Source organism: Syngnathus floridae, chromosome 11 (genome assembly GCF_059516105.1).
Source record: "Syngnathus floridae isolate MCC-2025c chromosome 11, RoL_Sflo_1.0, whole genome shotgun sequence".
Taxonomy (NCBI): Eukaryota; Metazoa; Chordata; class Actinopteri; order Syngnathiformes; family Syngnathidae; genus Syngnathus; species Syngnathus floridae.
The window spans coordinates 7,471,600-7,492,156 of NC_142423.1; the positions used below are offsets into that span (position 1 = coordinate 7,471,600).

General features: G+C 44.4%; 4 protein-coding genes across 6 annotated transcripts; 2 read left to right on the forward strand and 2 right to left on the reverse strand.

The window, feature by feature from the left end:
* The first annotated feature begins 160 nt into the window (after positions 1 to 160).
* cdkn1a (cyclin dependent kinase inhibitor 1A) lies at positions 161 to 4,457 on the forward strand. 2 transcript variants are annotated; one of them, XM_088390548.1, is made up of 3 exons: positions 161 to 320; positions 2,250 to 2,691; positions 3,111 to 4,457. In XM_088390548.1, exons 2-3 carry the CDS (start codon positions 2,256 to 2,258, stop codon positions 3,164 to 3,166), a joined length of 492 nt encoding a protein of 163 aa, XP_088246674.1. In that variant the 5' UTR covers positions 161 to 320; positions 2,250 to 2,255; the 3' UTR covers positions 3,167 to 4,457. The 2 variants fall into 2 exon arrangements, with proteins under 2 accessions (XP_088246674.1, XP_088246673.1); XM_088390547.1 differs by lacking the exon at positions 161 to 320 and adding an exon at positions 1,889 to 2,086.
* A 1,823-nt stretch (positions 4,458 to 6,280) lies between these two features.
* tmcc2 (transmembrane and coiled-coil domain family 2) lies at positions 6,281 to 10,806 on the forward strand. Its single transcript, XM_088388634.1, has 5 exons — positions 6,281 to 6,647; positions 7,628 to 8,041; positions 8,339 to 8,958; positions 9,261 to 9,396; positions 9,615 to 10,806. Exons 1-5 carry the CDS (start codon positions 6,645 to 6,647, stop codon positions 9,912 to 9,914), a joined length of 1,473 nt encoding a protein of 490 aa, XP_088244760.1. The 5' UTR covers positions 6,281 to 6,644; the 3' UTR covers positions 9,915 to 10,806.
* Positions 10,807 to 11,300: 494 nt separating this feature from the next.
* On the reverse strand, positions 11,301 to 17,758 carry usp49 (ubiquitin specific peptidase 49). 2 transcript variants are annotated; one of them, XM_088388631.1, is made up of 7 exons: positions 17,517 to 17,758; positions 15,979 to 16,088; positions 14,010 to 15,470; positions 13,667 to 13,874; positions 13,233 to 13,341; positions 12,877 to 13,082; positions 11,301 to 12,805 (listed from the first exon to the last, which is right to left on the reverse strand). In XM_088388631.1, the coding sequence occupies exons 3-7, from the start codon at positions 15,399 to 15,401 to the stop codon at positions 12,702 to 12,704; spliced, it is 2,019 nt and encodes a 672-aa protein (XP_088244757.1). In that variant the 5' UTR covers positions 15,402 to 15,470; positions 15,979 to 16,088; positions 17,517 to 17,758; the 3' UTR covers positions 11,301 to 12,701. The 2 variants fall into 2 exon arrangements, with proteins under 2 accessions (XP_088244757.1, XP_088244758.1); XM_088388632.1 differs by lacking the exon at positions 17,517 to 17,758 and adding an exon at positions 17,205 to 17,340.
* A 1,001-nt stretch (positions 17,759 to 18,759) lies between these two features.
* On the reverse strand, positions 18,760 to 20,517 carry med20 (mediator complex subunit 20). Its single transcript, XM_088388638.1, has 4 exons — positions 20,358 to 20,517; positions 19,648 to 19,793; positions 19,287 to 19,540; positions 18,760 to 19,194 (listed from the first exon to the last, which is right to left on the reverse strand). Exons 1-4 carry the CDS (start codon positions 20,369 to 20,371, stop codon positions 18,973 to 18,975), a joined length of 636 nt encoding a protein of 211 aa, XP_088244764.1. The 5' UTR covers positions 20,372 to 20,517; the 3' UTR covers positions 18,760 to 18,972.
* Positions 20,518 to 20,557: the final 40 nt, after the last annotated feature.

Below are 20,557 nucleotides of genomic sequence, written 5' to 3' on the forward strand. Positions count from 1 at the left end.
ACCTTCCATGCATATACAGACATTGAGGTGCTGGAATTTCCTTCAAGCACTGATCCAAGTGTCACGTGTGATCATGTGTTTACTGGGCTCGATACACGTGTGGGAACCCAGCAGGCCACACCCCCACACGAGAAACTGAGCTCCCCGCCCATCGCAGCTCAAAAAGCCCCTGACTAACCTCCGTGTGAGAAAACCTGAGACACCATCAAGTTGTCTGTCGGTAACCTCACAAAGCTTGTCATCCTTTTTTAGAGGCTAAAGCCAAAAGGCTTGAACTAGCACAGAACAAGGCTTCAATCAGACGACTGTAGACTGTCAATGTAAGTAAAGCGATTTATGTGTTTTTCAATTGTTCTTGACTCTAAATTGGGGCTATTTTGTCTGTTTTAAAAGTTACCTAATTAGTATTATGGAATAAATAAGAATGTTTTCCACCTGGTTGAGTGATGTCATAGTAGTAGTAGTAGTTGAAGTAATAGCAGTAGTAGTAAATTATTACATTATCAGAATCAGCTTTATTAACCAAGTTTGTACATGCCAAACAGGGAATTTGACTCCGGTTAATCTCAGCCTCTGTCCAACATTTAAGTGATTTATACAGTACTCTTGATTTTCTTTTGTTATGAAATTACACGTGTTACTTACCAGTGTTGTTTGACAAAGGGAGCGTGTCGAACTTAGTTGACAGGTCATAGTCGGCCGACACGAGTTTGGTACTCACGTGTACCGGCATAGTAAGTGGGCTGGCTTTCCTTCTCCCGCCACAGCCTTGAATCCCTCGCTTCGGTCCGCCCATCCAGCAGCCCTCCTGCGTCATTTCCATTATAAAGGGAGGGGGGGCATTTCAAATTTAGTGATACTCGCCCAAAATGTCACATTCTTTTCAAATTGGTGTGGAAATGCCTATAGATGACATTTAAATTGTAATTATTTAATAAGCCAATTAAAACATACATTTCACAGGAATCAAGTCACCATTTCTGTCATAAGAGGGTGGGAGGTCAAAAGTCAACTTTTCCAAAGTCATTCTCAGAATGTTCTTAAGTCCATTACAAGCCACCTATATGTTCATATGCCTTATATGGAATTGCTATTCTTACTGTCATAATCGTAGACCTGGTCTACAGGAACAGTTGAATTTTGTTGAAGTACATTTGGAACTGTCAAGATGGGTGGGTGGGGTCAGTGAAGTCCCGTGAGTACAATGATCCTATGTATAGCTTTACTGTTTCAGACTCAGTTTCCACGTGTGTATTTCAAAACACGTGAGAACGGTCTCTAGAATTCAAATGAAGGAGCCCCAATTCCTGGAAAAATCCCACATTGCACCAGTCCTCTGACTTCACCGTGTGGCCAGATTGAGTAGTGCATATGTTCTATCAGAACCTTTGGCAAATATCCAATGAATATTATTGGATAAAAAATATTCTTTTTAATTCAAAAGTCAATCTACACAAAAAATGTTACCCAAAAAAGGTAGATTTTGAGATCTTTAGATATTTTAGAGCTTATCAGAGTATCGCAGTGGGAGGGTCTGAGTTCGAATCTCAATACTGGCATCCCTGTACGTTCAGAGCTTGTGTTCAGTTTTGATGTGTATGTCTTTCCATGTTACTGAAGTTTCTAAATTGACCATAGGACCTGCCCAACCCTTCCTGGATGGGTGTAATGACTCATTATTCTCACAAGATACAGTTGATTCCTTCCTGTGTAGCTTTTAGAGTAAACGTACCATGCCAGTATTCCCCCTCGACGAATTGCTTATCACGATCATCATCATGATGTTGATTTATTCGTTCAATTTACTTGGCCCTACATGCCCCCTTGTGTGATCTTCACCAGCGGACCATTGCACTCCTTTCAATGCAGATGGTCTGAGAGCACCTCCTAGTGGTGCAGTCATGCAACTTTAGCCTGAGAACTTGCCCTCACATGTCTGAGTGAAACTGTGTCCAGACATGTACAAGTCACGCTCGTGTGGGAGGGGCTAGTGAGTCACATCTCAGGCTCAGCATTATAAATAGACTCCACAGTAACACCAATCTCAGATGCGCTGTAATACTCACTGAGGAAGCTTACAACAATGGTAAGACACTTTTTGAAAAGTCTGAAGGTATAGCTTCCAACTCGGTTGTATTGGATTTAGAAAGTTCAAATATTGCTCATGAAGAAATCACTTTTTGTATTAAGCAAATATTGAGCTTTGGTAGAGTTTGAGACTTTACCACCTTCTGTGTGTTTTTTTTTAGTGTCGAATGATGGCAAACATCAAGCGGATCTCGAACCCCCTGGGAAAACGCCCTGCGCGGCGGAACCTGTTTGGCCCAGTTGACAGGGCGCAGCTGCGGGCGGACTACCAGGCCGCCCTGAGGAAAGACCTGGAGGAGGCATCGCAGCGCTGGGGTTTCGACTTCATATCCGACCAGCCTCTGGCCAGTGGCAATTTCCAGTGGGAGGGCATCCCAGGCGCCAAGGTGCCACGACTCTACAGATCCACTATGCTGGGCAAGGCAGCAGGTCAAAGGGCAAGAGAGGTGACGGTCCACCCCAAGAGAGTCCGGGCGGGGCCACCAGAGAACGAGAAGGAGAACGTCCCTGAAAACAAGTCCGAGAAATGTCCTTTCAATATGGAGAGAACGCCAAGGAAGATGGAGAATGGAGGACTCAAGAGGAAGCAAACTAACATTACAGGTATATTTACAATACCTGGCTATTTTTAACAAACCTTTGAATTTTTTATTTTCATTTCCATATGTTCTAGAATGGTATTTTCTACACACTTTAAAAACATGCATGTGACATGCAGTCAAGCCCCATTTCATACGAGATTAATATTTAAGATTCGAGAGTTTTTTTATTCGCCATGTTTGAGCGTGCCAAACAAGGAATTTGACTTCGGTAAATCACAGCCTCTGTTCAACATTTAGGTGACTAACAACAACATCCCCTGATCTTAAACTGATGTAATTGCTCATCCAGTGGGAGCAAGGAGGGTTTTGAATAGCTTTATATTCATTTCAATTGAGAAAACTGAGCATCTTCATGAGCCATCTGCAGTTTGATTTGCTGAGATTTGCCTTCTCAATGTTCTCCTCTCTCTTCCTCAACAGATTTCTATCAGACAAAGAGAAGAGTTGTTGGAATGCCGCTAAAATCCAGCGAGTGATTCACACCCTTCTCCCCCAATCGGTGCAGCGTTCCTAAAAGAATGCCAATATTCCAACAAAAACACTCAAGAATGCCAAATTGGGCAAAGACTGGACAGTTGCTTCTCGGGAGACAACATAAGGGACCTCAGCCGTCGTGCATGTCTTTAAGGTTCATTTTGGGTCTTGTATTCATTGTATATGTGGGGCGGGGATATCAAGATATTAACAATTGATCTGCAGAGATAACTGTTAATCTTTGCACTAGTGGATTTATCATTTGGATCAAGTGAATGTCCCAAGTGTCGACTGAAATAACGGGCAGTTTTCACGTGTCAGCCACACGGAAGCGGAGAAATGTAGGATGACCGTTACTTGAAATAGACACCATCAGGGTTCACACCAATCTGCCTCGACCAAATCAACAATGACGGAGGATGGAACGTCCATTGGCTCCTCTTTGCTGGAATCCACTTTTTACATTTTTTTTACTTTGTTGTTTGTCATTGATGGGAACAAGTCATCATGTTTTGTATTTTTTTCCTACCCCAAATAGCACTTACCGTGTGTTTATACTTTATATTGTTCGATGCAGGAAAGCGTTCTAATGTGCTCTACGCACATTTGCTTTGCTTAGATTAGATGTGACACGAGCGTCTTTGTGTTGTTCCTTCTTCTGCCTGTTTTTTTCCCCCTTTGTTTAGCTTTTAATAATCCGCCCAGTCCAAATATGTACAGTACCAGATGGTAGCACATTTAAAAATCATTAAGTAAAAGAGAATTTTCTAATAGACTAGCACTGTAAAGTAGCGTCATTGAAAACCCATTGCAATATTGCACATGCACTTGATGTACTGGACCCATCCGGTATTTAGTGTTTCCTCTGCACGTCTCTCGTTAATCTACGATCACAAAAATGTTCTCACCCTCAGTTAGCGTATTATTTACTAAGAATGAAGTGCCAATCCTCTCCTATTGCTCTAATGTGTGCAATTTATTATACGAATTGTTGTTCTCTGCCTTAAAAAGCAAACTGTTTGCAACACTCTTATTTATGTCTATCTTATTTTGGCAGTCCTGCTGCTTGGGCTAATTTGAGCTGGTGTGGAAAAAGGTCATTTCAATGCTCACAAAGTGACAGCCTGGAGATGATGAGCCCAAATATTGACTGTACTTCCTGCTTATTGATGCTCGTGCACAGGGCCTGCTATATACTGTTTTAAGTGTAAAGCTACAAATGAAAAATCTATCCTTTATTTATTGTACTGTAAATTGTGTTAATTGACTTCAAAATAAAATGTCTGAATTAAATAGGTCTGTTGTCATTTCCAATGGTAGGGGCGCACTGCACTGCAGAGATTTTCGACTGGTGCACTTTAATTCTCTCCACCAACGTCATGGCATCGTGAAAACTATTAAATGAACTTTTAAACATTACAAACAGCAGCTCTTATTAAAATGAAAATAATGACATTTGTTAGACAAATAAATAATACACTTAGTTTCCTCATCCCTCCTTCTGCTTCGAAGGGCGCTAAGTTTGAGATGTTTCTCCAGCCTAGCTTCCGACTTTACCTCGCAGTACGTCTTTACATATAACAGGCAAACGGCACAAAAAAAGGCACAATAAACGACGTCTCCTGACTTTCAACACAAAATATAACAAGTAAAAGCATCGTCTTACCACACTGAAGCAAGGTGAATTTGTCATAAACTGAGACGTCAGCAGGAAATTTAGTCACCAAAACAGGAAGTAGTAGAAAACGAGCTCTCCTCTTCAAAATAAAGGTACAAAACGTAAAATGAGAAAATCCATATTATTTTCCTTTTAAAAAAAAAAAAGTTGCCATTTACACTGGGTGATTGTGGACACAATAGAGAGTGAATCAATACAGTTTTTATTTTGACTCATGTCCATTTGAGTGAATTTGGTGCTTTAAAGGGGCATTTAGTCACATTTAATTAAACCCTGACCCAACAGGGTCAGTAAATATACATATTATTTAATTAACAAAAATGTTTTTCAATAGTAGTTATATGTATATTTAGCTATTGTAGCTATTTGTTTTCGTTAGCGATAATAACCTCATAATTAAGTGAAGACTAAGTAGTCCATAGTATGTTTGCCTAGTCCAGGATTTACCCGGCCTCCAGCCCAATATCAGCTGGGATGGGTTCCAGCTCATTTGTGACCATAATGAGGACAAGCACTATAAAAAATGGACACCACAGGCTGGAACAAATCTCACTTACCTTATGCTTCTCATAGCTTGCAGGTTCCCCACCTGTGTCCCTGAACTAAGTCATGAGTCATGGTCTCCTGGGCAACATAGCACTGAGCATCACCATGGCAACCTCTTACCACCCAGATGAATCAACGGTGTCTCTGCTTTTGATGTTTCCCTGCACTTGACCTGATTTCTGTCAATCCGACTTCTATTTTAAACACAATTTTTATAATGAGAGTGCCATCACTCTCGCGTCCTTGCTAGACGGGGATGGATGGGGACCTTTTTATCTTGACAAAGATAAAAGTGCAGAGTTGGAAAGAGCACTTAAAGTAATTGACTCCAAATGTTATACCTTTGCATTGTAGCTCTCCTTGCAGTATTCATTTATTTATTTATTTATTTATTTATTTATTTATTTATTTATCTATTTATTTATTTATTTAACCACAAAAATGTTTTTATAATTATACAATGATAATATTATTAAGTTGCAGCCAACATTATGCGATCTATAAGCAGAGCTCAAATCATTTCTCATTGTAAGGAATGCAAATGTCATTAAAAACATAGCATGCAATTTAATCAAACCTTTGCAAACATGCTTTTACTTTGGAAAAGATGATCAACATGTTCAGCAATTTTCTGACATATTGGAACTAAAAGTAACTCGATCATGAACAATTTATGTTTGTGCATTATCCCATTTAAAACATGGCTTGTACAATGAATGAATGAACAACTTATTCTTAACGATAACGGAGCAGATTGTTTAAATTTCTACTGCAGCTACCCCCCCCCCCCCTTCCTTCGCCACAGGCCCTTCTGCGCTCCTTTTGCCCCTCCCACACCTCTACTCCAACAGTGGCGGCGCTACGCCTGCGCTGAACTCGCTCCCATCCCCACCCCCGCCATCATCTGCTCCCACCTCCATTACAGGGCAGGACAGGCAGCATTTGCACCGAAAGGAGGGGATGGGAGGGGAGGAGAGGAGAAGGCAAGGAGAGAGAGAACTAGATCAGAGCGGCCGAGAGTGCGAGGAAGAGGAGCCGAGGAGACTGCAGATGTCGACGGCGTCAACAATGGAGCCGCATAGGACCTCCTGAGGTGATCGTCAGCCAGGCGTCGGCTGAGGGTGAAGATAGGTGGAGCGGGGTGGGGTGGGGGGCTCGGGGGAGGAAGAGGAGGTGAGGAGTAGGAGGAGGAGGTGGTGGTGGGCAGCAGCAGAATGGGACTGGAACTCAAACCGCACAAATTGGATTAAAGCAGTATGGTAACGTTTCTCGTTTGATTCCTCATCCTCATCCTCATGTCCTCATCCACCCCCGTCGTGTGCCGGTGCTGCCAGTCTTGTGTCACTTCCATCCCCTCGCTTGCGCTATGAAAAGACAGAGTCAGGTCACAGCGTCATCCTTTGCTGCATTGTTGTGTCTTCGCAGTCATGAAGCATCACACAGGCAGTGCATCTTCTGCTGTGTCAGCTTTACAGCGACCCCGCATCCCACGTTCTCCCGCTTGGGGTCGTCTGTTTTTTTCCTCATCCCTATTACAACGTGTTTGTAACCTACTTTCACAGAGGCGCAAGAGGGGGGGGTAGCTAATGGCCCCCGGGAGTCATGACAGCCATCAGTATCACGCCGCTGTGCCAGTCAAATGCTGATAAATCCTTCCACTGACCCGTCCAGAGAAATTAGAGCACGACATCCGAGATGTTCGGTGTTATGTGTCTCCCTGAGCTCATGTTTGCAGATTCCGATTACACTGTTTTGACGTCAGGCGGGCGAGGGCAGGCGAGCATTAAGAGGCGCCATCTGCCAATGCCACCCATATACCCGTGCAGGGAATCCCCTCTTAGATCAATCATCACATTAGTGGTCACCCAAAATATTTACATCAATTTGTTGTTTGTATGTTACCCTGAGGTGTTCGAACTTCGTCCTCTAAGGGTCACATAGAGAAAATACTTTGACTTTATTATACATGCTACAAAAGAGGCTTCAGCTTTTTATCGCCACTCCCACCTAATGTTTGCTGCCAAACTTAACAAAACAAACAAAACTTCATTGAAAGGTGTAACACACATAGACAGATAAAAAAAAAAATACTCACATGCATATATTCTTTATCCTCTCCTATCCTAATTTTATCAATCTAGGGGAAGCTAGAATAGATGAATGGCTTTCCATTTATTAAAATGGGGAAGGACGATTGAACATCAGAATGACTTTATTTATCTCCTTGTCGTCATGCCAGCTGGATAAGAGCGAGGTGACAACTCTTGGCCTCCCGTCCACTGCCAGCCATGGAGGCTCTGACAGCAACATTAGCGCAGAGGGCGCAGCGGGGTCAGCATCCAGCGTGGCTGCCGGCGGCGGTGCCGAAGGTAGCGCGGGCGGGGCGGGGTGCGGCGAGCCCCAGAGGACGCGAGTCGCTCTGGAGCACCTTCAGCAGAAGATCCTGAAGGTGACGGAGCAGATTCGGGTGGAGCAGGAGGCCCGCGACGACAATGTGGCCGAATACTTGAAGCTAGCCCACAATGCCGATAAGCAGCAGGCATCCAGGATCAAGCAGGTGTTTGAGAAGAAGAATCAAAAGTCGGCACAGACCATCGCGCACTTGCACAAGAAGCTAGAACACTATCACAAGAAGCTAAAGGAGATAGAGCAGGTGAGTCATTACTGCACACAGACATAATTGGTTCTAAATATAAACCCATCGGTCACATAAGACCTCTAACATCTATCCAGCCATCCATTTTGTATTGTGTCTTTTGTCCTCATTAGAAAATTTTGGACCAAAATATTTAACATACAGTTATGGCTTGAGTTACGAGTGATCTGACCTGAGTTTCTTCGAGATATGAGCTACTGCCAATCACAGTTTCTGTTTCTCAGCTAGTATAGTTACATTTTCCTCCGATGTTTACATCTCAAGACTAAACTTTTGAGATTCCTGTCTGTCCAGAATGGACCAGCCCGGCAGCCCAAGGATGTCCTGCGGGACATGCAGCAAGGACTCAAAGACGTGGGGGCCAACGTCCGTGCTGGGATAAGCGGTTTCGGAGGAGGCGTAGTGGAAGGGGTGAAAGGTGGCGTTTCGGCCCTGACTCACACCTCCGTGGTCTCCAAGCCCAGAGAGTTTGCTAGTCTCATCAGGAACAAGTTTGGCAGCGCAGATAACATCGCCCATCTCAAGGATACGATGGAGGACGGAGTTGGGGGCCACTCCGACGTCACCCCGACCCCCCGCGCCCTCAGCGGAAGCGCCACTCTGGTGTCCAGTCCAAAGTACGGCAGCGACGACGAGTGCTCCAGCGCCACATCCGGCTCGGCCCCGGGAAGCAACTCCGGCGGGGCGGGTGGAGGGGGAGGCGGCATGTTGGGGCCTATGATCGGGAGTCCCAGGCTGGACGGGCACCACCACCACCATCATCACGTGCACAGCTCGTGGGATTCCCTCCTCGAGGGCTTGCAGGAGATCAAAGCCAGCCAGGCGCACATGGAGGACACCATCGAGGACATGAAGGGCCAACTGCAGAGCGACTACTCCTACATGACACAGTGCCTGCAAGAAGAGAGATACAGGTATGCAACCCCGTCCCCCAAAAAAGGCCTTTGAACATTAGTTAAAACAAGCCAATCTTGCATGATCGAATTTTAGCTCATTAGGATTTTAGTTGTACTTATTTATTTATTTATTTATTTATTACTAAATTATTTTGAAATTATTATTAATAAATAAATAAATGTATTTATTTATTTATTTATTTTTATTTATTTCTTTGGTTATTTTCAAATAATATTCATAAATATATTTAATATCTTTTTAAATGATGTCATAATAAATACCTTATCCCTGAAAAGCTTGGTAAATGTCTTGAATTCAGGTATGAACGATTAGAAGAGCAGCTGAGTGACCTGACAGAGCTTCATCAGAATGAAATGAGCAATCTCAAACAAGAACTGGCCAGCATGGAGGAGAAAGTGGCCTATCAGTCCTACGAGAGAGCGAGAGACATTCAGGTAAGGATGGATGGATGGATGGATGGATGGATGGATGGATGGATGGATGGATGGATGGATGGATGGATGGATGGATGGATGGATGGATGGATGGATGGATGGATGGATGGATGGATGGATGGATGGATGGATGGATGGATGGATGGATGGATGGATGGATGGATGGATGGATGGATGGATGGATGGATGGTGTGCTCATTTTTCACGTGCGCTGGCAGGAGGCAGTGGAATCGTGCCTGACACGCATCACCAAACTGGAGTTGCAGCAGCAGCAGCAACAGGTGGTCCAGCTGGAGGGCGTGGAGAACGCCAACGCCCGTGCTCTGCTGGGCAAGCTCATCAACGTCATCCTGGCGCTCATGGCCGTGCTTCTGGTGTTCGTATCCACGCTGGCCAACTTCATTACGCCGCTGATGAAGACGCGGGCGCGGGTGGGCGCCACTGTCCTGCTCACCGTGCTGCTCTTCGTTTTGTGGAAGCACTGGGATTTTGTGGAGCCTTGGTTTCCACCCAGCTGAGCTGCTCTGAGAGAGAAACACGAGCAGATAGTTCACCTGGAATGTTTTTTTTCAGGCCTGCAACAGAATGTGAGCTGCTCTTTTTTTCCTGACTTACAAAATGAAGCACCCATGAAGACGTAAACAAAATAACATCTTGCCAATCGTTGGTGAGGAAAACTTTATTGATTTACACTGCTGTCACCAAAAACTTCTTCATCTTTTTCTAAAGATTCTTCTAGGATGTACGTATGATGAATTAGCAGGACAGGACTCACGAGGTTGACCTTCAGGTTGAAGCTTATTTGGGAGGATATGTTTTTTTTTTTTTTCTCATGAATGTTTATATGCCCATCATGCATGTCTTCATGTGTGCACTGGCACCAGTTGACATTTTAATTAATGACAATATGGATTTTGCTCTATGCCAGCTCACTGGACACTTTATTAGGTACATCTGCACAATGGCATGAGACCTAATACAAGACATAGTGTATATATATATATATATATACACACACGTGTGTATTTAAGTTTGCATTTATTTTTACCTTAAAAACAATCCATCCAAAGTGAGTTAATTTGAAATGTTTTCAATTTCGCGAGTGCAGGTTTATCTAATGAATTGTCCATTTGTTAAATCAGTGTCATCTCCAGTTTGTTGCTGTGTTGCAGGGAAGCTTTTTGAACACATTTCTAGCTGCCATTGAACAAAGCGTTTGACTGCTTAAAATGTTTCATTGCTCTGTAAACTATTTTTCCCCTCCATAGTTGATATCTTTCATAACCACTGTTGTAGATCTGCTTTCGCCCACAGTGTCAAATGAACTGGCATGTCAATTTGTGTCAATGTTTTTATCCAGTTTACAAAAAACAAAATATCGACAAATAAATATGGCTGTTTTATTACAAATTGTGAGGAATATACTTTCCCCACCTTGCTGAGACACAGAGGTTTAATGGGTTTAAGCGAAGCACTCATGGACAGAAAAGGTTCAATAAGGGATGTAATCTCAGGGGATTATTTTCAATTAATCCTCTGTCGTCAGTACAATCTTTATCTAGACTAGATTGTATTTCTTTGAGGATTCAAATCTTTAAAAGTGAATTAAAGAATTAGGAACGCGAGTACTCAATATATTCCAGACATACAGAGAAGATATACTACAGTACATGGAGATGGTCAAAGTATTAGTCATTCTTGGCAGAGGATAAAGAATCTATGCCTGCGAATATTGACTGCCACCATACAGCAAACCTACATTTTGTTCTCTTGCAAGACAAACATTTGCCAGATGACTGCTCAGTTCTCAAAAAACTTTTACGCAAACTCACTCGTATCTCAAAGCACGGCTGAATTGTGGCCACTGAGTGTAATTGACACAGTGATGAGAAACATGGCTCAAATTCACAGGAAATTGCTTAATGTTTTTAATAACTGTCAGGCAAACTCATATGACCATTACATTGATGACATGTATTCTTACAGCACACAACAGAACTCACCTGACCTCTAAGCAGTAGGACATTCATCGTCATTAAGATTGTTTTTGACTTAGGGTTGACAAATGTTGTGTGGATTTGACTCGTATCAAACACAAGTTTCTTTTCGATTAGCTAGCAAATTCTAAAGACTTTGATAGAAACAGCAGAGTAGAAAAAAAAATTCCTGATTTGATCTTAAATTCCTGTCAAGGTTTAAGATTTACAATATATTGCTTTCAGGTGCTAAAAAGTAAGGTACCAAATGTCTCTTGAAAAGAATAAAAGAAAACATTCATCACTTCTGCAGTGGCTTTTTCCCCTCCCCCCATTGCCGGCCTCGTCTACACAAAAACTCAAAGAGGGTTGGGAGCTGCCATGTAGTAACAACACAGGAGCAAAAAAAAACCAAAACAATCACAGCTAGAAGAGAACCCCCCCACCAAAAAAAAAATGTCTCCTTCACTTCTCAGTCAAGTGTCCTTTCATGGCAGCCGAACAAAGAATGAACTCAAGCGAACTCGCCGAGAGAACATATAAATCTGGAGACAAAAAGATGTACGCTGGAAAAAAGTGACATTTTACAATAAACAAAACAAAAATAAATCTAAAAGAAAAAGCTGAACCAGAAGCAAAACAGTCTGGACTTATTGGAATCTTCTTTCAAGTAAGCCGGGCCATTTCGGGAAGAGTTGATCCCCCTCTCATCGTACGTAAAGCTACAAAATAAAACCGCTCTAGGGATAAAACAAAGTCCCAAAATGCAGAATCTATGTTGGCCTGTAATCATTTTAAAACGTAGTTTCAGGAACGTGTGCCAGCTTGGTTTCCACACTCAAAACAAATGAGCTATTTTTTTTATCATTTAAATTCTTGAATGAGAGCACACCACATGATATTCAGCAGGACGTAATCGAACCTGCGCGCACAGTCTGCTGGTCCCATCGGCGGACCGACCTGTAGCTTCATTTATGAAAATGTTTCTTGCGAGCACATGAAAATTAGATTTGAAACACAAGTGGCTAATTACAACTTGCGCCAAGTACTAACTATTGTTCTGATCGGTAAAATTACCAAAATTATTGATTCGTGTCTCTGTGTCACAAAAGCAGAACACAAATTTCATGTTATTATGAAGGACGACTAGAATCGACCATTAGATTGATTCTTGTATTTTAATTCGCCATGTAGCCCTAATAGTCCTTCACGCATTTTATTGGTGATCTAAATCAAAACGCAGAAAGAAAAATTTATTTACTCCTATTGCTACTTCCAAGAGTGTGAAACGATTTCATAAATGCAGCTCAGGCTCACAGCGAGAAGTCCCTAAGCAGACCTCTGGGTGTAGAAGAGAATGTAGGCCTGAGTGTTGCACACTTCCTCCACACTGCAAACCTTCATCTCAGAGTCATTGCAGTGGACCCAGAAACCTGAGGAGCACACGAAAGCGGTTAGCTCGGCTGTTGTCTGGTCGCCCGGCGCGTTGGTCCGGCGCACTCACCTCCTTCGGTGTTGTAGCAGTATGCGGTGTAGTGCCCTGAGCCAAAGCCTTTGCCGTGGTGCATGACCACGGCCGACAGGTCGTAGGTGTAGCCTCCTCTGTGGACAGAGTGACCTGAGCCTGTGCAGCAGTAGGGTTTGATGTTCAGAACCTGGTCGAAGGCCACGTGGACGCCGATTTTCTCTCGATGGTTCCTCCCCGACCACCTGCCCGCGCAACACAGAGCTTGTTGTTAGTCGGCGGCCACCTAATCTGAAGGGAGGGATTATTTCTTGGACATTGATCTAGATGTAAGAATGGACTTTAAAAAAAAAAAATTAAAAAAAAACATTTCCATGAAATATAACGGCACTTGCCTGAAGCGCTTGAGGTGCAGCCGTAGAACCTGAGGTAAACGGTAGATCAGAAGCTGCTTATGGGCTTCTGAAAGAACTAAAGGCTTGTGGGATGTTTTCCTTCTTCTCTCTGACAAACCACATGAGAGAAGACAAAGTATAGCGTGAATGTGACAAAGCGGGAAAAAAAGGGCTGGTTACAACACACCACAGTATGGTGTAAACATTCCAAAAGCTTGACGTCCATTCAATTGCGTGCCAGCCAAACTCAAGCTATTTGTATCTTGCATAAAGCCTTAAATCCTAAATTCCAACTTAGACCTGTAGTGTGAAACCAGCCTCGAGAATAATTAGACTGGTTATTTTCCCAATTCTATATAACAGCCGTCAAGAAACACATTCAAATGGCGACGCTGGAGAAGTGAAACATGATCAAGTCGAAAGGCTGCGCTCACTGTTGCAGTGGTTGCAGGCATAAATGCTGCCTTCGAGCGCTTCCATCTCGGTGAACTTGGACAGCATTTCGGTGAGCGTGCAACTGCGCTGGTAGGCTGTGGAGCCCGAGCTTTTGTTGACGCTGTGATAGCGCTCGGGAAACTCCAAAGACAAATCCCAGAATGGCTCCACTGTGTTTGACTTGTGCTTGCAGGACAGACACGTCACCTGGAAAGAAGAGCGGAAACCAGAGCTTCCCATTAGCCGTGAAATGCAAACCCAGTCTGGAATTTTCGCTTAATCTGATGCAAACAAAGCTGGTGTAAAACTTTCCAAATGCCTTCAACATGATGCCACACTCACCTGGCTGAGTAGCTGCCCGTGAAAGATGGTGTTCAGCACCTTCAGCACTTGTTTGGAGAGCTTCCTCTTGGTGATGGGGATGACGATGCGCCGCTTGGAGGCCTCCGTGTCCAGCTCCTGCTGTACCTTGTCCAGCAGCTCGCACAGGAACTCCTGGGCGTCCTGCTGGTCGTAGCCGCGGAAAGCTGGGATGAGGTTCCACACCGAGTGCAGCATGGCGAAGGGAGACACCAAAGACCAGCGGCCCGACCACATGACTCTAAAAAGCGTATGCAACTCGTGGCACAGAGACATCCGCTGGCGGGTGGAGCAACGCGTCTCCTTGGGCTGGACCAACTCGGCAGTCTGCGGGGCGGGCGGGGTGCTTTCCTTTTTGCCCACTGACAGATTTCCAACACGTCCCAGCGGGTATGAGGTCAGCGGCATGTTTCCGCTGCCAACCACGCTCCCAGCTACCGCCTTCACGCCTTGTGAGTGGTTGGTCTTGGCCAGCAGCTCCTCCGTCTCACACAGGTCCAAAGTAAGAAAACACTCCCTGAATTTCTGCAGGTGACTCAGCACTTGCAAGATGGAGTTCATGTAGCATGTGTTCCCCAGGTTGCGCAGACCGGTGACTCCCGGGGCGAGCCGTCGGCGGGTAGCCGAGTGGGCCGAGTAGTAGCGCCTCAATTTCGCGGCCCTGCCGTTTGGCGGCGGCTTTCGCGACAAGGTGAGGAGGGAAGGCTTCTTGGGAGGAGGAGGTAGGCGTTCCGGAGGGTCTCGAAACTTGCAAGGAATGAGTGCGATGGTCGGACGTGGCGCCTGAGTGAGAAGCCGAGCGCTCTTTCTGGGAGGGACGTTGACCAGCTCTTCTAACAATCTCCTTTTCACCTCTTTCTTTTGTCTTCTCGCCTCCTCCAGTTTCTCTCGGCGCTCCGCCTGCAACTCTTGATGTCTGCTCGTCCACCTCTGAAGCATCTTGGCAAGGAGGGTTTTCCTCCTATGACGCAAGGCCAGCTGCATGGGAGGCTGCGGCCCGCTCTCCCCGCCCCGGTGGGCGTACGCCCGCCAAGCTGAGGAACGCAGCGAGCGCGTACCCGGGCTGCGGACGGTGGAGAGGGCCCCTCGGAGGAGCTTGAGGTCTCCCTCCGCGTTGTCATTGAGTACATAGTCTCCGCAAGCAAAGCAGAAGACGTCCAGCTCCCGCACCTCCATGGCCAGCGGGTGGTGGGACTCCTGAAAGTGTTTGAGCGAGTGCTCCTCCATGAAGCGCCCGCAGGCCACATGGGAGCACTTGAGGCAGGCCCACACCGAATCTGTGGTGCTGCAGTCCACGCAGTGCCATTTCTGTGGATTGAGGATGGAGTGGTCATGGCCCAGGCGAAGCCGCACCACGTGCTTACAGCGCTCCATCTTTGCGCATACACATGGGGGGGCCCTCAGTGGTAGGACGCACGTCCTCTGGCCGAGCAGCAAGTCATTCTGCGGGTTGCAGTCACACCATTACGTTAGATCAGTGCTTCCGAAATGTTCGACACTTAGTGCCACCGGAAGAAGAAAGAATAAGTAGCCCAACATATACACGTTATTAGTACACTGTTTAACTATAAGGTAAGAACGTTTCAAATGCAAGTTTAATAAAAAATTGAACCAAATTCTTTTTAAAAACAAGGAAGTCAAGTCATATTTCTCATCTGCTTTCTAATTTTGATCATGTTATAGTTGCAAGCTGAGCCATGATTGGTTGTTACCCGAGCACTAAGCAACTGTGATGTCATTGTCAGTTGACAGCAAATGACAAAATGGCCGACCCTTGAGGCGGATAAAAAAGGGTTGATTTTGCTGCTTCATTATTATTCCACAGAAATTTGGGAAACGCTATCTTTGTATATTTCATCTGTCTATGAAGCGAGCCCTGTAATTTAGCAAAGCTCTTGAATTGGAAAAATATGGACAAGCGTACACAGAGCAGAAGGGAAGATGTGCTTACTGTACAAATAATTGGCTTGGTCAGATTTCAGGGAAAACTAAGTTCGAAGAGAACAGCAACTTTCTGTTTCATCCATATCCACTGTCGTCAGCAGCACCCACTGGAACATTCTGAGGGAGATACAAATCAGAAGTGAGAAGGCGTTATGGAACTTGAAATGCACACAAAGTCAAAAGGTGTTCATGGCATTCATGTCCCCCCTCCTGCTGTCAAGCACATGTCACGCTTCCTGTTGGAGCGTCTGTGTTCTCCAGGAATCCTGAGTTTAATCTCAAACAGGATTTGAACAAACTAGTTTGAACTCATGCGGCTTATCATGTGGCCACTTCAAGGTTCACATTAGCTGTTATTGTATAAAGTGCACAGCAATTTAGCTGAACAGTTTGGCCTTCTTCAGCAAGGGAGAAGGAACTGAAAAAGTACATACACCATTCTTATTAAATGGTGAGTCAGTCCGGTTAAAAGGTTTGTCGTTTTCAGATGAACTAAAAATGAAATTTGGAATGACTGTGACTACAAAATTTGGAAACGCTTGATGTGAATGCTAAATAGAAGAAGCAAATGAGACAGCTGCTGACTTTCCTACACAAATACGCATAATAACCACTTGATGCACGCCAGATTGGACGGCACCGAATACTTTGGCTTCATGTTTGGGTTACACTAAAGCTTTTTATGCAAAGATACAGCTGATATTTGTTATTGTCGATTTGATCAGTTTTGATGAATTAATTCAGATGACTCCCGAAGGCATTGTTGTCAAAAACAATGCAAACAACATGAAAACACAAAGCTCGATGACGAGGACTGGTCATAAAAATGTGCTTAGTGTGCTTTCTTTGGGTCGTTATTTAAAGCACTTAATCACTTTTCTTTTTTTTTTAGAATCACTTAACATCTGTTGAGCTCGACACCTATATGTTGATGTTTGAATACAATGCCAAAAGAAAAAGAAAAAAAAAAACAGTCGCTCATCGTGCTGTATACTGCGTGTTATCTGACTGACCACACGTCTACCGTGCTTGTTTTAATCCCGATTGTTCGAACGGTTCTTTCCAACCGGCTCGTAAACGCCATGCTAGGCTACCTCACCGCCTCCACCTCGGCGTCGAGGCAGAACAAAGGGGCGTGAAGAAGAGCCCCTCTCCCTCTCTTTCCGAGAACATCCAGCAACTTTGTTGAGCCAGCGCGGCCACCAAGTTAGCTCGCGCTCGCTGCGTGCTAACCTGGAGAAGGGGGATGCCGCGGCGCCGCTAGCCTGGCGACAAGCAGCCGAGGCGGCGTCTCTGAAGGGACTTTGTCGGGGATGGAAAGACGCGAGTGGCTAGTTTGTGGGAGTGTAGATCGCATTTCCCCTGTGTTAATTGAAGTTGACCTAGCCGCAGTTATCGGTCGCCGACGCTGATTTACCCACTTAGCTAACGCACTGCGCCGCTAAACGAGTACAAACTCCCCGCTGACATACACAGGGGGACAGCCACGCTTTGTTCGCCAATCACGAGTTTGCGAGAAAAGGTAGAAAACGGAGGTAACGTTACCATCGCCAGAACGCATCCATCCGGCACACCGAAGAGGAAGAAAAAAAAATCTGCTTGTTGTCCTCACTCAGATTGAACAACCCAACTCTCGATGCGAGCCCGGACCCCGTCGCTCTCATTGGACCGAGGCTGAGCGGCAGCCGGCCTCCCATTGGCCGAGTGGCGGAACAACAGGCAGCAGGATGGACCGGCCGTCCGTCCACCCACCCACCGAGGCCACATGGAACAATAACCGAGCCTTGGAGCCCCAAACTGGGCGAGGAGGAGCCTGACCTCGGTGTCACCACTGTGGTTTGTGCTCATTTTATGACACCATTTAAAGGATGTGCCCTGTTCAAGAAGCTGCAATATTCTGGGCTCTGATGATAATTATATGAAAAAAAGAGCCCACAAAAGACTATTTATTACAGTGAACACTGGATGTTTTAGATCTAATTGGTCAAACATCAGATAGTTTGCAATTTTCTTATTGTCGAGCCCCGATTGTATAAAGAGGGGCACAAGAAAATCTGCTGTTAGTAGTTCAATGAAAGGCAATTTGAACAGAATTTACATTGACACACCATGTAGGTAACCCTTCACCTAACACCCCCCCCCCCCCCACACACACACACACACGCCTCAAAGGGTTTGTTAAAAAGCCCAAAAACATTAAAAAAAATATCCATCCAGGTAAGCCTACCAAGTATCGATTATTGGTAATCACTTTGTCATGCACATGTAATAATTTTAACACCCAAATGCATGATTTATTAAGTCTTTCCACACATTTCCCTTAATTGTAGCTGTAGCAAAATGGTTGCAGGAAAACTTAAGTGACGTTTGGGTGGGGGAGGGTCTGCAGGCCAAGGCCTTTCACTGCGGGTTTTTGACCGCCAGAGCCGAGCCATGCGGAGTGGCAAATGGCGCTTGAAGAAAGACTCTCGGCCACCCAGTCTCTGCGACTTCCCAACCCTATTACTGCCCCAAGCATAGTTTATCATCCTTGTACTGTTAAATTTATAGTTGTCCATGGTACTGATTATCCACATGGCAGACATGGCTTTGAATCCACCAGCCTATAGGGTTAAAGTCAGGCTGGTAAAATGGTATCAATGTCTTTGCATTGAAGCATTTTTACTAGTTGAATACATTGTATGTACATTATTAACCCCAACTCTCCCGCCTCCACCCTATTATCAAATTAGTATTCAGTCTTTAACTATAGTGTGTTATTGTAAAAGAATAACTGAATACAAAACTATTTCAAAGTTTTGATTGTTTTTCTTCACAAGTCTTTTTTTAATACAAGACACGTCCACAAAAAAGATTTATAAATGATGTTAAGGCTAGAGCAATGAAAATAAAAGGTCAGGCCTTTTTAGACACCAGAATAGCATCTTGATCCACAGGACCAGAATTGATGAACATTTTTAGGAATATAACAAAACAGGCTTTCTCCCTTAGGATCGGCAATTCAACGCACATTATTCCCTTGAATTTGCAGTTTCCGCAGTTTGTTGAACAACTCCAGGTACTGCGTCATGGTGTCAACGCAGTCGGCTGGTGCAAAAATGCCTTCAGGCTTAGCAGCAAACGCAGATGGCAGCTCTGGGACGCTGGGGCCCAGGAATGATTGCATGAACTCCTTCATTAGATTCCAGCAGTCCCCAGGAACCACACAGGGACAATATTCCACCTGCAGAGGGAGTGAGTGCAGTTACGACAAAGTGAGCTGGGGGATTGTTTTTCTCTTTTTTTTTAATACACTGGGAGTGTGTCCAAATATACCTCTACTGATATTCCTCTGGCACTCGAGCTCATGGTCACTGTGCCAACTTTGATGAGAAAGTCGCAGTAGCGGTATCGTGAGCCTCGGCATTCTACTTTGTGGCCCTTGGCATTCTGGAAGTGGCTCTTTAGCTTCACCATGAGAACATCAAAGTTGCCGTCTGCTACCAGGCAGGGTCCGTTCTCAAATAGAGCCATGCAACTTAGGGGGGTTTCTGAGTTGTGCATCACATATAAGAGCTTGGAAGGTTGACCTGAAACACAAAGGTAACACTGACTATGGCTGCAGTGTTGCATTCTGCTGCACATTTGAGCACACCTTTGGCGTGTAGCTAAATTAAATAATAGCGTTAAGTATTACCACTGACACTTCCAGTTGCATGGTACGTCTCACAGTCGACACAGAAGCTGCCCTGTTTCACAGCTCCCAGCTGCTCTAGTTTCTTGTGCACCATGTCCACTGTCTGCTGCACACTCTTCCCCTCTGCCACCGGCACCTGGCACACACTGGGTCACAAACAAACATTGTTTTACGTTCAACGAACAGGAAATTGACTACATCGCAACTATTCTATGCACATTAGTGTCCCACCAGAGATCATCAGGTATGCCTCGGAGGATGATCCTATTTCATTCATCCAATTTCAATTAATTGGTCAATACGAATAATGTACCGTGGTTCTTCTTTTTATGCCAATGATGTGACTAGTAGCACAATCAAATACCCCCACACTATATTGCAGGAAGTATATATAGTAATCAGATACCATTCATACAACAGAATCAGTCATGGCAGGAGTGCATTTACGAATAGACTGAGAGCCAATTATTATTTCAGCATGCAATATTATTATTTTTACATTTTTGTTTGGTATTGGACGAAACGATTTTTTCAAGTAAAAGCAAAATATGCGAAGTTGACCGACAAGAGCTTATGAATTACAGATACAATTACAGATAAAGCAATGCTATGATAATAATTCAGATGGGGTACAAAAAAAACCGCAATATGGTTAATAAGGTGGCAACGCACACCGTATATTGACACAGTAACAAACAGTAAATCCTCACCAAGTAACTCCCATTATTATTATTTATCGTTTGATGCCGTCTTCGTAGTAGGTTAAATACTTCCGGGTGAATTTCCGCAATGGTGATCAAATTTATAGTTCCGGTAAAGTAAAACAAGTATAACAAACATAAATTAAAGTATACTAACATTAAAACAATATTTATGATAATATTTTTTGCTCAATACGAACGATAAAATT

What these genes read in the sequence shown, in the direction of transcription:
- cdkn1a (XM_088390547.1), top strand. An exon ending in GAAGCAAACTAACATTACAG is followed by an intron (nt 2,692 to 3,110) that starts GTATATTTACAA and finishes CTTCCTCAACAG; the next exon opens with ATTTCTATCAGACAAAGAGA.
- tmcc2 (XM_088388634.1), top strand. An exon ending in AGCTAAAGGAGATAGAGCAG is followed by an intron (nt 8,042 to 8,338) that starts GTGAGTCATTAC and finishes CTGTCTGTCCAG; the next exon opens with AATGGACCAGCCCGGCAGCC. An exon ending in AGAGAGCGAGAGACATTCAG is followed by an intron (nt 9,397 to 9,614) that starts GTAAGGATGGAT and finishes GTGCGCTGGCAG; the next exon opens with GAGGCAGTGGAATCGTGCCT.
- usp49 (XM_088388631.1), bottom strand. Translation starts at nt 15,401, where the DNA reads ATGGAGCGCTGTAAGCACGTGGTGCGGCTTCGCCTGGGCCATGACCAC. An exon ending in ACGGGCAGCTACTCAGCCAG is followed by an intron (nt 13,875 to 14,009) that starts GTGAGTGTGGCA and finishes TCTTCTTTCCAG; the next exon opens with GTGACGTGTCTGTCCTGCAA. An exon ending in TGCCTGCAACCACTGCAACA is followed by an intron (nt 13,342 to 13,666) that starts GTGAGCGCAGCC and finishes GTGGTTTGTCAG; the next exon opens with AGAGAAGAAGGAAAACATCC.
- med20 (XM_088388638.1), bottom strand. An exon ending in TGCAACTGGAAGTGTCAGTG is followed by an intron (nt 19,541 to 19,647) that starts GTAATACTTAAC and finishes TTTGTGTTTCAG; the next exon opens with GTCAACCTTCCAAGCTCTTA. An exon ending in CCAGAGGAATATCAGTAGAG is followed by an intron (nt 19,195 to 19,286) that starts GTATATTTGGAC and finishes CTCCCTCTGCAG; the next exon opens with GTGGAATATTGTCCCTGTGT.